Here is a 14,174-nt window from a genome sequence, read left to right as displayed (position 1 = left end):
TATAAACAACTGATTTAAATGTAGAGAGATTTGAGACTTCATTCATTGTATAATAGTAGGTGGGCATTTATCTTTCCATTCTTTCAGTATAAGTATTTTAGCCACAGTAAGGGCACAGAGAATCCATTTCTACTGACCATCTAATAATTTCCATAATATAGGCAGATAGTTCAGAAGAATATACACATCCACAGATCCAAATGATTGATCTAATATCACACTGATGTAATTAATAACCTTGATCAAAAAAGACTGAATAATTGTACAAGACCAAAGCATATGCCAAAGGGTTGCTTCCGGTTCACCCCAATAAGAGAATCTTTTGCTGAATCAACCTTAGTTTAAGATCCATAGATCTTAATTACATTTGCAAGTGCTGCTTTCCACTGCTCGTATTAAATAGGTCACCTTATTCTCTTTGTTTCACAAATCCCATAGAGAATCAAGATCATATGCTTGAAATAGTTGGAATCAATCAATGCTTGAAATAGTTGAGAACTTCACTGTGTTAGATGAATAGTGAGGCTAGGGACCCACCGTTGATCCTGCTCCCCTTCTGGGACCTGGTTGATAATTGCCGTTCTATCCTGTGTTCACTGGAAGCTTGCTCAGATTCTTGAGCTACAGGCCCTTCCTTGGAATCTCTTGCCAATACTGGTGTTCAGTTTCTTTGAGTTGTGGGCTGAGATCCAAAGAGTTCTGCCAGATCAGCCGAAGGGTTTCTGACATTTGAATGTCAGATCCCCTTGTCATGGTAAGCTGCTTTTGAAACTTGTCTCTTGTCCAAAATAAAAAATCATTGGTCGTGTACCCTGGGGGGCTTCCATTTTGATAAAGAACTCCAGAGACGTGCCATTCTTTGACTCCATCCTTTTGGAAAATAAGCAGAGTGCCTTTCCTTCCTTGCTTAATAACTGCAACCACCTCTGCGTTTCTGGGATTAAGGTGTAACCCCCATTGATCCATCTGTCCTTCTTTCTAAATACTAATCAGTTACTGTCAGGCTTGCAGATGATCAGAACTGGTCTATGTGTGGGGGTTTGTTACCCTTGCAAAAGTAGGGGTGTGACTTTAAAACAGGAGAGTCTCACGCCCCCCAAAATTACCCGCCTCCCAATTTTACTTCCAAAACCCAAGCCTGGAACCTGAGCAGTGCTGTAGTCGAATGACAGGTATGAGGTTGACTTGTCACTTTTTTTTAAAGACCTTCTGTGTTCCAACAACCAGTGATCTTCTTGGGAGCAGACGTAACTCATCCGCCTGCTGGGGATGGAAAGAAGCCATCTATTGCTGCTGTAAGTCCCACTAATTCATTACTCTTGAGAGGCTTAGATCAAGGCAGGAAGAACTGTGAGAGCTGGCTGCATGAAATTAACTCATTGACTCTTAGTTCTCCATGCCCTCCCTTGTGCCCTGGCAGAACTCCAGTGGTTCACAGAAATATTCCCTGATACAAAATGATTGATATTTGTACTTGGTGTTCATCTGGAAAGTTTTCAGGACCCCAATGGACTTTGCAAGTCTGCCTGCCTGATTAATTAGTAATATGGAAGTAAAACTGTTGAAGCAAAACCTCTGGAGTTTGAGTGTTGACTCCTGTTTTCTTTTGCTGTTGGTTAACACCCCCCCAAATGGTGCCTAGAGGTCTCTTGTAGATGTACTGTTAGTATCATTTTTGCTGTCAGGTTGAGCACGGGTCCATGTGGTGTATGCACACACCCTTTTTATTAGCTGCTTTTGAGTGCAATTTCATAGGATACAAATCTACTAAATACCAGGAGGTCTGGTCTAGAGGGTAGAGCCTCCATTTGCCTGAAGATTAACATCCACAAGGTCACCAGTTCGAGGCCACCGGCACCGTGCGACCTTGAAGCAGCTGGCAAGCTGCAGCTGAGCTGTTCCATCTGCTCGGAGCATGGGAGGATGGAGGCCAGAATGTTAAAGCAGATCGGAGTGTAACACCTTGAATGTAGTGGTTCTTGAAAGAAAGAACCTTCTTTCAATTTGTAAAAATCCCTGCGTGGATTTAATAAGCCTGCCTATGTAAACCGCCTTGAATAAAGTCTTGAATAAAGACCAAGAAAGGCGGTATATAAATACTGTATATTATTATTATTATTATTATTATTATTATTATTATTATTATTATTATTATTATTATTATTATTATTACCAGTAAATATTGTGCAGGCAGTATTTCTTATGCCCAGATTGGGCTAGGAAAGCGAACTTAGATCTTGCTGTCAAGGAAATTCTTCATCAGTTAATTAAGAAAAGGCAAGGGTTGTAATAGTTGGCTCTTCTATATTAAGTACTTGGCATATTGGGTCTTCTAGAGCGATCCAAACATTGTGGCTTTTGGGCTTTTAGCCTTCCAGCAGGTGCTCATGGAAGCCATGTGTTAAAGGATTAACACAGCAGACGACTGATGACATTCTAGAGAAATAAGGAAGGCAGATGATGCCCTAAACCCAGCATTGCAACCATTATTTTGGGTGGATAGGTAGGCATTTCATAGTGCATAAGATGTGGGTTGTGTTCAGGACTCCTTATTTTACCCCTTCATTATTCCTTTGGATGGACTGTACTTGTGTGATCTAAGCAACAGATCTGTAACTTCTGAGAAGCTGATCTTTGTGCCTGAGGTACAGTTGGCAGAAATGTGCTCTTTGAAGCAGTGCATTACTACTCTTAGCTGTGGCCAGCTGTGGTTTTAGAGTGTTGATTTATTTGCTGTAGAGGTTTTGGATTTTCTGGGATGTTTTCTTCACAATATAGCCTGGAGGCTTCACAAATTGGATTTTTAAAATACATCCAGCTCTAACGCTACAGCGTTCTATGCTGCATGCAGGGTTACTCTCTAGTGTAATACTTTTACATACAAGCATGGACCAGAAGTACATTGGTTCAGTTGGGTGAGTTCTCTTTTTAAGGAAAGACTTTACACTGCCCGGTTGCAGCTGATGCTAGCTTTGGTAGCATTTTTCAAGAACCTGTATTTATCTTTCTTCTGTTACTGTGATGGCAATCAAACTGAGTGTCCGTTTTACTATTAATTTCATTTATCACTGTCGTAGAATGGGGGGGGGGATTCCCATGTATTGAAATCCCACGGATCTCTTTCAGAAGTCTTTCAAAATGTTTGGTTTATTTGCTTGTGGTAACACTGAGGTAGCTCAAAATGCCTTTATTTTTCTCTGACTTTAGTTGTGCAGGAGTTTGTTCACCATCCTACCATAAACTCTGTTGTAGAGATGCAGTACTTTTTTAAATCAGCGAGTGGCTAGCATTTAGCCAACATCTTGTGCTGCATGGTGTATCGGTAACTGAAACAATGCTGAACCCCTGTCCTTGTTTCTAGGTTGTAGGTAGCATGGATGCCCATCCAAGCAGATATTGTGCCACAGTGAGAGTCCAAAAGCCCCGTCAGGAGATCATCCAAGACTTGGCCTCCATGGTTAGAGAGCTCCTCATCCAGTTCTACAAGTCAACACGCTTCAAGCCCACGCGGATCATCTTCTACCGTGACGGGGTGTCCGAAGGGCAGTTTCGACAGGTTGGTTCCAGCACACTTGTGGGGAGGCTGCTTTGCAAGCCTGAACTCTAATCTTGGCTTAAACTTGTGTAGACCACACTGCTTTGCAGTAGGGCTCCCACCAGACCAGGCAGTTCAAGGCCAGGAGAAATTTGTAATTATATTTCATGTTTAGTAGACTCATAGAGCAGTGGTTCACAAACTTTTAGCACCAGGACCCACTTTTTACAATGTGAATCTGCCGGGACTCACCTGAAGTGACATCATCAAGCAGGAAAATTTTTTAAACCTTAGGCTGTAATCCTACCCACATTTACCCAGGATAAGTGTAAACCGCCTTGGATTAAAGTCTGAGGAGAAATCTGATGACCAAAGAAAGGCGGTATATAAACACCTGTATAAAATAAATAAATAAATAAATATGTCCTATTGACTATCATTGTTAAAAGCATATATAAAGTAGCCTGTTAAAAGTACAGATCTGTAACATTTCCCCAAATGCATGCCAGGTACAAAATATTAGAAGTAAAATATGGAAGTGAATGGGGACCCACTTGAAATTGGCTCACGACCCACCTAGTGGGTCCTGGCTCACAGTTTGAGAAACTGTATAGAGAAATGCAACTCACTGGGGCATTTGTGTAGTTAAGGAAGAGTGAGTTCTGACACCTGCAGTTAGAACTTGCTCCTCTCAGATACTTCACTCTCGCAGCTTGTGGGATGAGAAATTCAGAAGTAGCTGTGTCTGTTTACAGAATGAAAATCGCATTAGGCGGCATCCTGTTTTAATTGCTCTTTGAAAATAAACATGCCCTTGTTTTTTCTGCACTTGTAGGTGTTATATTATGAACTGCTAGCAATCAGAGAGGCCTGCATCAGTCTGGAGAAGGATTATCAACCTGGCATAACATATATCGTGGTACAGAAGCGGCATCACACAAGACTGTTCTGTGCTGACAGAACGGAAAGGGTAAGATGTAACCCACTTTGATGGTAGCTGCCTCCAAACAGGTGGCTGAAGAGAGCTCGGCTATTTGAGCATTTACGGAACACTTTAAAGTGTTCAAAGCACTTAACAAACCTAATCTTGTTATCCAGTCCTGTTGGGTTGAAAGTATTAGTATGAGAGCCAGGGTGGTGTAGTGGTTTGGGCGGTGGACTTAGACCTGAAAGATCCAGGTTTGAATCCCCCCTCAGCCATGAAGCTTCCTGGGTGACCTTGGGCCAGTCACTTTCTCTCAGCCTCACCTACCTCACAGGGTTGTTGTGAGGACAAAAGGAGAGGAGCAGCTGTGTACACCGCCCTGAGCTCTTTGGAGGAACGGCGGTTTAAAAATGTATTAAAAAAATATTATCCCCATATTGCTATTAGGTGCTGAGGATATAATGGTTCAAACCAGGGACTTTGTGGCTCATAGTTCAGCCTCTTTACCACAAACGTTGCGCACATTTAATACCCTCACTCTGCAGATGCTCTGTTTGTGTGTCAGGTGGTGGCTATGGCATCAGCAGAAACTGGGTAAATGTAGCCCTGGCCATAGCTGCAGCCTGGACCAGCAGAGTCAGAAAGCCTTCCCTCCCACTTATTCTTGGAGCATTTAGACTGGGAAAGTCAATGAAGTAGTACTTAATTCGGTCATCTTTGCATTTGCTGTAGGAGTTAGCAGATCAAGACTTTTTTCACCCTTGGGAAACTAATCTCTTTCTAGGTTGGAAGAAGCGGCAACATTCCAGCTGGAACAACTGTAGATACAGACATTACGCATCCATATGAATTTGATTTTTACCTCTGTAGTCATGCAGGAATACAGGTAAATAAATATTTCCCATATAATCTAGGAAACTCCCCCCTCCCCCAAGTCTGGCTGATGCAGCCAGCCAGTCATGCTGTTGACAGGGAAGATGAGAGATCACCACTAAATCTCTCCAGTGGAGCAATTTCTCAAGGAAGGCTGGCTTAAACCGGGTTGGCTGTTTTGCAGTTCGTGTATTTCTTAAGCAGTTTAAAGTAATTGACATTAAAAAATCTTATCCCCCTTTTGTCAGAAGTCCTACAGTGGCTAATGATAACAGTCCCAGAGGGCATTAAACATTTTAAACACGGATCAAAAGCAAAGCAGCAGCAGGAAAACGCTAGTCTGTGGGCAATTGGGAAACCTGTCCAGGAAGCCAGTTGTGTCAGTAACGAGTTCTGTGGGCGTTTCTCACGTGTTTGCGTTTATCCATCTCCTCTTCAGATATGTCAGAAAAGGCACAATCAACATGCTTTGTAAATTTTAAACAGAATCTGGTTGGTGTCAAGTTCTTGTGAAGTATAAAGAGATCTCCTGAAATTCTCCTCAGTTTTTGATGCGGTTTTTGAGCTCAGGGGGCTAATTCGAAGTGAGTGATGGGAGAAATGGTGGTGTGTAATCCCCTGGACCCGCAGCCTCCCCTTACAAGGGCAAATCCACATTGTAGGGGGTTGGGCTGTAATCTTGCTATAACTTGGAGCCTTGCCCTGTGCCCTTTCCCGTATCCTCAGTTAGGGAATCAGGGCTGGGATGCTAATTTGTTGTGACCAGGCAAATTCCTATTAGTCTCAGTCCACAGGATTGGGCCCCCTTCATTACCCCTGTCCGCTTCTCTCTCCCCACACAGGTTCTTCTTCTGCCTAGACCTCCTCCTAGTCCTCCTCGCCTTTTAATCCATCTTCCCTTCAAGCGCAGCCTTCAGTCATTCTCTCCTCACCAGGCTGCTCTGCTGCGTCTGCATCTGAGCATGGTGTCAGCTTCTCATGGCTGCACTCACCAGAGTGAGATGCTGGTCCCTACTCCCAGTTTCCCAGCTAGGCTGTGGAATCGACATGGTGGCTTCCTTAGGGATGCAGTAGTGGATATGTTTCTGATGTGCAGACCAAGTTGGGGTCGGGGCTAAAGCAGCACGATCCCCCTTCCTTGCATTGAGAGTTTTGCGTGCATGATGGCGGTACATCAGTGGTCTGCGCTATCCTGACCAGCTCAGACAGTTTGCTGTTCAGTAGATGTGGAAAGTACACCGGAGTGCTTGAACTGCTGTTCCCTTCTCCCCAGGGTACCAGCCGTCCCTCGCATTATCATGTACTGTGGGATGATAACTGTTTTACTGCAGACGAACTTCAGTTGCTAACTTACCAGCTCTGCCACACCTATGTGCGCTGCACCCGATCTGTGTCTATCCCTGCTCCAGCATATTATGCTCACCTGGTAGCATTCAGAGCAAGATACCATCTGGTGGACAAAGAACATGACAGGTAAAAGAAATGTTCCCAGCCCTCTCCTTGGGAGGAGGGGAGAAGAGCAGCCTGGCCAGAATTGTTTGTGTGAAGCTGAATTTTTGAGCAAAAGTCAACCGCATCATTACCATCACTTTGCGCATGTGCTCCAACCATGTATTACTTGGGCACCAGGTTGTTAAGTTCGGGACCAGCTTGTGCTGCTGTATGAGAGTCTGTAGGGTGAATGTGTGCCATTCCTTCTTTGTCTCGCCCCTATCCCCAACCAGGATCTGTTGGGATGAGCGAGTCAGGGTGGGTGGTAGATGTGGCTGCAGCAAGAGCAGCTGTGTGGAATAGTAAAGATAGTAATTGCTGGATGCCTCTGTCCACCTTGACCTACAAATCTAGCACTGTTGCAAGTGTGGGTCAGTAAGCAACCAGAGTATGCCCAAGGCAAGCTGCCCCATTGATCTAGTCACTTGCAGCAGGCCCCACCATAGGTATGGGGGAGATTCTTAAATGGTCATGTTGTCCTACCACTCCTGGAGTATAGTGTGTCCTGGGTGGGGGAAGGCAGCAGAATAGCACAAATTGTTCATGCCATGTTTCTGGGTAGAGGGAGTCTTTCAGGTGAGTATGTGAACTCAGCCTCAGAAACGCAGGGGGCTTGTATGACAGTGGCCTGCCATGTACTGATAACTGGGAGATGCAGACACATGCGTTAGAGACTCTGTACCAAAACGCGATCTGCTTGTTTCCAGAGGGGTAGTTGTGTTAGTCTGTTGCAGCAAAAACTGTAGCCTTGTAGCACCTTTAAAAGACTAACCAATTTAATTAAGCATAAACCTTTTGGGCCTGCAGTTAATTTCATCACATACATGAATTGAAATCCTCTGTGTACCTGCATTATTATTGTTCCAAATATAAGCACAGGGCTTTCAAAGAGTGGAAAAAAAAAACAGATTTCTGTTGCACCCACCCTCTTTCTATCCATGTGTGGCATGTGTTTGCCATTTTGTCTCTTAAGAGTTCCATGCTGGGGGTCATCAAGAAAGGGTACAAAAATAAGATTGCTAACTCTGTATTTAAATGCATGGAATACTGAGCATAGTTCTGGCCACCTCAAGAAGGATGTTGTAGTGCTGGAAAAAAATGCAAAAGAGGGGAACCCAAATGGGCAGATTGCTGGAGCATGTTCCATATGAAGGAAGGCTGCAGTGTTTTTTTTTACAATGTCGATAAAAGGCAGTTAAAGGGGTGGGCGAACACGATTGAGACTTGTGAAATCGTGCAAGAAGCTTTTCCCTCGGTTGCAATACTGATTGAATGAAGTGAATGAATGAAACTGCACGGCAGGAGATTCGAGATGGACAGAAGGGGTGTCACTTCGCGCACCACACCGTTAGCCCGTGAAGTTCATTGTCGCTGGATGTGGCGATAGCCGCTAGTTTGGATGGCTTTAAAAGGGGATTGGACCAATGTGTGAAGGCTGTCAATGTCTGTTCGTCATGATGACTCTGCTGCCTCCAGGGTGGGCTGCAGCCTAGCTCTGAGCACCCATTGCAAAAAGAGGGGGTGCCTTTTTGCCCTGCTTGTGGGCTTCCCAAAAGGCAGCTGGGCAGGCCACTGTGGGAAATGGAATGCTGGACGAGAAAGGTCTTTGACCTGATATAGTTGGGTTCTAAAAAAAAACAAAACACCAGTGTTCTAGCAGCAGGACCTTCATGGGTGGCTGCTCGAACTTGAGGCTTCCGCCTTCACAGCTTAGTTGTTTAAAAGCACAAGGAATCAGCCTGGCTCTGCAAAGTGCTCCGCTTGCTCATTCTCAACTCTCTCTTTCTCTTGCAGTGCTGAAGGAAGCCATGTTTCAGGACAGAGCAACGGGAGAGATCCCCAAGCCCTCGCTAAGGCTGTACAAATTCACCAAGACACCTTACGCACCATGTACTTTGCTTAGCTATAAAAAAAAAAAAAGAATCTATAAGAATGGAGCCTATTCACGAAAGGAAGGACTGCAGATTTAAGCCACATACAGTGTATGTTTCCAGAGGGGATCGGTTCCTGGGGGAGGAGGGAGTGTACGTCTGCCACTCCTGCAGCTGATCCTGTGTGGGAGCGCGGGCCTTATCCTTGTATTTGACGCAAGGAAGATTGTTTACTTCACCAAGAACACGGCACTATTATGCAATATGAAACCAGCCAACTGCTTTTGAAGCAGCGTCCTGTCGGAAGTGCTGCTGTCATCTTCTTTCCTCTGTGTGCGTGCGCGCCGTGTGTGTTCTTGTAGTCCGACCCTTTTTTTAATGCCTTTACCTCAAGTTGCTCAGCAGCACAACTATTTCTGCAAAAAACGAAAAGAAATAATTATGGTATTAAAAAAATACTTGTAGGAACAATCAAAATGATTGTTTGGGGGGGAGGGAGGGGAAGGAGGGAAGACTGTGCAAAAACATTTTTATCTTTTTGTACCCCTGTGGGTTGCAGGCGGCTTCCCCTCAGTGGCTGACAGCACTTGGAGCGTCACCATATCACAAACGGTGTGGGAAAAGGGTGCGCGCGCACGTGCCTCTGTCCACATGTGCAGGCCCAACGTAGCTTAGCCAACTGCCGTCTTTCATGTTTGTCTTCATAGCTTGGAATTGCTCGACTCGAGTCAGTTTCCTTAATGAGAACAACTAACCCATGTACGTATGCACTGGCAATGCGACCTAGCAAGATGAGTGAAGCTCCAGGTCTGGGAGTTCGAGCTAACCTTTCATCTTGTGTGCTGCGCATATGCCTTCTGGGCTTCTCATGTCGGATCTCTCCTTTTCACAGGGTGGAACGTCACTCGCGCAAATACCGATGCGAGGAATTGAGATCTTCTTTTTCTTTCTTAAAAAAAAAAATTAGTTGACTTGCTGCCTCTCTCACACTTTCATGTGATCGCATCTATATCTATATCTATATATACATGTACTTTGAGAGTTAGCTTCCTCTTTTCTTTCATATTTATTAGAGAATAATAATAATGCTTTAATTTAAGTCAATGTATTGGCAACATCAGTTTTTATGTTTAGAAACATAACTATTTTGTTTAAGAGAACTGACAACTTGTTTTTTTGCTATCTTTTAGTGCAATAAGCCGTCACTAAGGAGGAAAAAAAGTCCATTTTTTTGCTGTGCCTGCGGAACAGCAACACCACCACTAACTGTGGGGGTAGCGGACATGTCTGCACACTTAAAAGGACAAAGTTAGCCTTAATTTTGAAAGGAAAGTCTTGTTAACAGGCAAGCATCCTTTTTTATTAAATCAAAAAGAGTGAACTTCTCATGCTGCTAGCAGTTTTCAAGCTTTAATGCTGTCTAGTGAAGCAGGATGTTGATTCAGCAAAGGTTTTTTGCTCAGCTATGCGTTGGGGTTCGAGAGCATGTCTTGTGTTTTTCCCAGCTAACAGGAGGTCAGGGGGTGTGGGTGTGGGTGTGTGTGTGTGTTAGCTCTGTCCAAATGAAACGGAGCAAATGTCTGACAACAGCATGATTTTTTTTCTTTAGAAATTTGGTTCACGTAGGCTTTCCTTTTGAAACTGAGCACTTCATTTCACTTTACCAATAAAACTGTAGAGGGCTGGGATATGAATTTAACAAGCAAGATCCCTGAAAATGTGGGTCGGACTAATGGGCCTCTCTTTTTGTTTCATTCCACTTTTGAAAGCGGAAGCAAAGTATTTTGCAAGATGTTGGGAGGTGAACATTTTCACCTAGTAGCCTGGGATTCAGGGGAGGAGATTTGCACTTTTGTAAACATGTGAACTGCATTTTGACTGCTTTGTTTGCACTGGTTTTAACGGTATATATGTCTAGATATATACTGCAGAAGGTCCATATGGGCATTGCCGGTATCCCAGCCCTCCTGAAACAGACCAGACATTCTCCACATGAAAACCATTTGATTGGTTGAAATGTTTGTCTCTTCGTCACCTTCAAGCAACCCACTATATTTGCCAATTTACTGTATATTGAGCTGAAGAATCTGAGCCTGTTTTGCTCCAGCAGACAAACCTTTGCTGTTTCTTCTCTCTCCTCCTCCACACCCTTTCCTTGACACCAGAAAACTTAAGTACTGTATTTTTGTATGCTTTCATGTGCAGGTCTGTATCACCGCTGCTACTTGTGATCCAGCCAAGTTTACCCCAGTTTAAGTAAAATGGTACAATGCGTATTTTAACCTCTTGGGGCCAAGAATCAGAGTGCACTTTGGATAGTTAGGATGTGGGGGGAGGGGAAGCAGCCTTCCTTTGGAGGAAAATGTGGGGGAGCTAAGATGAAAGGAAACTGCAAATGTCAGAACAGTGAATTAAGTCGCAAGTGTGGGCGTGTTCATCCGCTAGTCCCTGGGCACATGTCCTGGCTTGAGAATACTTTTCATGCATTACACTTAACCTTTGACTGTAGGGTGTTCAGTAGAGAGAACAGCCTACTTTGACCCGGATGTGGCCCACAGACTCTTGACTCCATCTCATTTGTTTCTCATTCCCATGCCTAGAGGGCATGGGATACTGCCTGTTTGCCAGAATGTCCTCCTGTGTTGGGAGGGCTAGCATGGATATATGGTAGACTTGCGACAACTTTTACGAACATTGTCATTCTGTGTGTGTGTGTGTGTGTGTGTGTGTGTGTGTGTGTGTGTGTGTGTGTGTGTTTCCCCACTTCCAGGTGTGGGAGTCCTGACCTAAATAAGTTTCTTAATTGAGTTTTTAAGGGCATTATATATTTGGGGGGGGGGGTTCCTCCCCATCTCCCTTTAAAAGAAGGAAAAAAAAAAACCTTTAGCTGTTTACACCAAGATGCACTATAATATGCAGATTTCCTGTCCTACCCCTCATCCCGCAACAACTGTGGCTTGAAGCCTCAGTTGTCCTTGCTGCATTCACCTCCATTACGAAACCTATTTGAAACCCACCAAGGACGTCCCTTCCATGAATACAAAGTGCTGTTGGTTTTCATGTGGAGAGGAACTGGTAATTTAAAAAAAAAACAAACCACATCTTTCAATATGTTTTAGTTTTGAAACTGTCTTTGTAAAGTGCCGATAAGCATTTGTAATACAATAGTAACTTAGTGGCATGGAGGGCCATATGTACTTCTTATGATACTGTAGCTGCTATATTTATTTTAAACAGAGGTGGACAATTACTGCACTAGAGAATGAGGGCAGGTGGGTGGAAATCCGGGCTGTGTGTGTAAGAAAGACATGATATTCTGGTTATTTCTTTTTGCTCTTTTTGTTTCAAAAGAAACTTTTTAACAGTGTGATATAACACAAGGGTGCTGTTATAACCAAGGTGATAAAATAGCCAGATATTCTTCCTTCTGCTTTTGAAGACGTAAAATATATTTTGATGTTTGCAGTGGAGGGGTGGGATGGGGATAGGGAGGGAACAAAATGGTACCTCATCTGTGGCAGTTTCCAGCATATTTTTCCACAGGATTGTATGGACTTTTATTTTTATAGATGCTCTTCTTTAAAGAAGTTTTCTTGAACATTAATGTGCTTTCGCAGAAGTCCTGAGAGTGCTGCCTGCGCTCTTGCAGGTTCTGTCAGTATAGCTGCTTATTTGACTTAAGTGAGAAGGGGGTGTCCGCTTGCCCATCTTAACTCCGCCAACTTTGGCCTTGTTTTTAATATGTATATTTCTGCTTAGGATGGCGGCTCCCACCCCTTTTTCCAGCTTGCCCTGAGCCTCACATGTACTTGCAAGTGCCACTGTTTTGTCCTTCCTCCCCCAGATGCTCTCACGAGATGCGTGGGATAGCCTAGAGGTCTTGTACCGCAAAGAGATGGAGGCATTATGTCTATAAGCTAACAGATGGTGCTCTGCCACCAAGGGTGGCTTTTCTTTTTGTGTGCCATAAAGCTTGCAATCTTGTTGGGCACAATCCCCGTTCATTTCAACTTTGGTTCATGTGGTTGGGAGTGGGTTTTCACACCACTCTTAGGACTAGCAGGTCAGTAGTAGGAAAGGAAGTGGAGAATCACATTGGTCAAGCTTGTTGATCGATCAACTGTCAAAAGAGGTGCACTATTAAGACTTCAGTCTTAAAGACTTGTACTGTGGAATCTTTCATCCGTGGACTGGGTGGGTGTGGAACTGTATGGACTGTATGTGTGATTGTGTTAATACAGAAACACCTCTGGAGTGTTAGATGAACAATGTAAATGACAGCAAGGTTGTTTCGCAGTCTCCATTTTGGGATGCTTCTCAAGGCTGCTTCAGGGTGTTCTTTTGGCTGTGTTTTGTGTGTTCCCATGCAAACCTACCTTTAGGCACAAGGCATCAGGGAGATGCCTGAAATGTCTGTATAACTTGCTTGTATTGCTTTGCTACTATTTCTTCTTGACAATAGAGACAGATTATTTTCCACTTTTTGGATGAGGTACTTTACTGAGTGAAATTTTTTAGTATTGTAAAACTGATAAGAAAAGCTACTTTTCAAACCTGTGATTTATAAACCCAGTTCAGTCCCTCATTGAGGTTACACTCCATGCAGCAGCACAATTTTATGCATGTTTTCACTTGAGCAAATCCCCTTAATGGGACTTGCTCCCAATAACATTGCAGCCGCCTTTTTCCAAATACAACATTGAGAGTTGGGGAGCGTGGGGGGGGCCAAGTGCATGAAAGAGGGACACGTTGTTTTTAATCTGCTTCCCCTTCACCTCCTGTTCTTTTAGAGGCATTTCCTACTTGCTCATTGATCACTTGATGAATGTGATACCAACTGACGTTTTGCTTGTATGAAAACTACTATTGTGGGTCGAACACGGGGCCAAGCTTTCACTGTCACCTCAAGCTAGTGGCATTGCAGTAGAGACTGTTCCTCATAGCTGTGATTTAGAGCTGCAAAGTTGTGTTTTACTTTAAAGGACGGGATACAAATTGCTAGATTTTCTGATATAGATGCACATTCACTTGGCCCTTGGTTATTTTTGCAGCGTTGAACAATTAATTCCTCAAGCATATGCAGGTGTGCTAGCATTGAGATGTAGATACTGCATTTGTAGATGTTTGAATTTTGTGGTCAAGAGATGTCAAATGGGCCTTCGTTTCTGACTTACCAACAGGTTATCTGACACCTTGATTTGCAACAGGTCTTGAGTTTACAGTTTTGGATAGCCATTAAGAGCCTGGAGAATTGGGTTCAAGACCCGGAGTGGGAACAGGTTTCAGTTTTGATTGACTTGCGTCTGATATCTTGATGAAAGAGAATCTGTGCCCTTGGTATTTCTTGGCCTCCAACTCTGTACAGTGGTGCCTCGCAAGATGAAATTAATTCGTTCCGTGAGTCGTTTCGTTTTGCGAAATTTTCGTCTTGCGAAGTGCAATTTAAAACAAACCAAAAAAAAAAAAAAGGAAAAAAATT

The 14,174-nt window shown here is 43.7% G+C and overlaps 1 protein-coding gene across 2 annotated transcripts in view; it reads left to right on the top strand.

Moving 5' to 3' along the window:
- AGO3 (argonaute RISC catalytic component 3) overlaps window positions 1-9,153 on the top strand; it is a 58,850-nt gene extending 49,697 nt beyond the window's left edge. The window contains exons 14-19 of one of the 2 annotated variants that reach the window (XM_066639083.1): window positions 1,205-1,295; window positions 3,362-3,556; window positions 4,371-4,505; window positions 5,245-5,346; window positions 6,607-6,806; window positions 8,619-9,153. In XM_066639083.1, coding sequence (XP_066495180.1) covers window positions 1,205-1,295; window positions 3,362-3,556; window positions 4,371-4,505; window positions 5,245-5,346; window positions 6,607-6,806; window positions 8,619-8,727 — 832 coding nt within the window. In that variant the 3' untranslated portion in view covers window positions 8,728-9,153. Of the gene's footprint in view, window positions 1-1,204; window positions 1,296-3,361; window positions 3,557-4,370; window positions 4,506-5,244; window positions 5,347-6,606; window positions 6,807-8,618 lie in introns of those variants that run through there. The other variant, XM_066639084.1, reaches the window with a different exon arrangement.
- The last annotated feature ends 5,021 nt before the right edge of the window (window positions 9,154-14,174 follow it).

Source organism: Tiliqua scincoides, chromosome 10, assembly GCF_035046505.1.
Source record: "Tiliqua scincoides isolate rTilSci1 chromosome 10, rTilSci1.hap2, whole genome shotgun sequence".
NCBI lineage: Eukaryota > Metazoa > Chordata > Lepidosauria > Squamata > Scincidae > Tiliqua > Tiliqua scincoides.
This window is presented reverse-complemented; position numbering and strand designations above follow the sequence as displayed.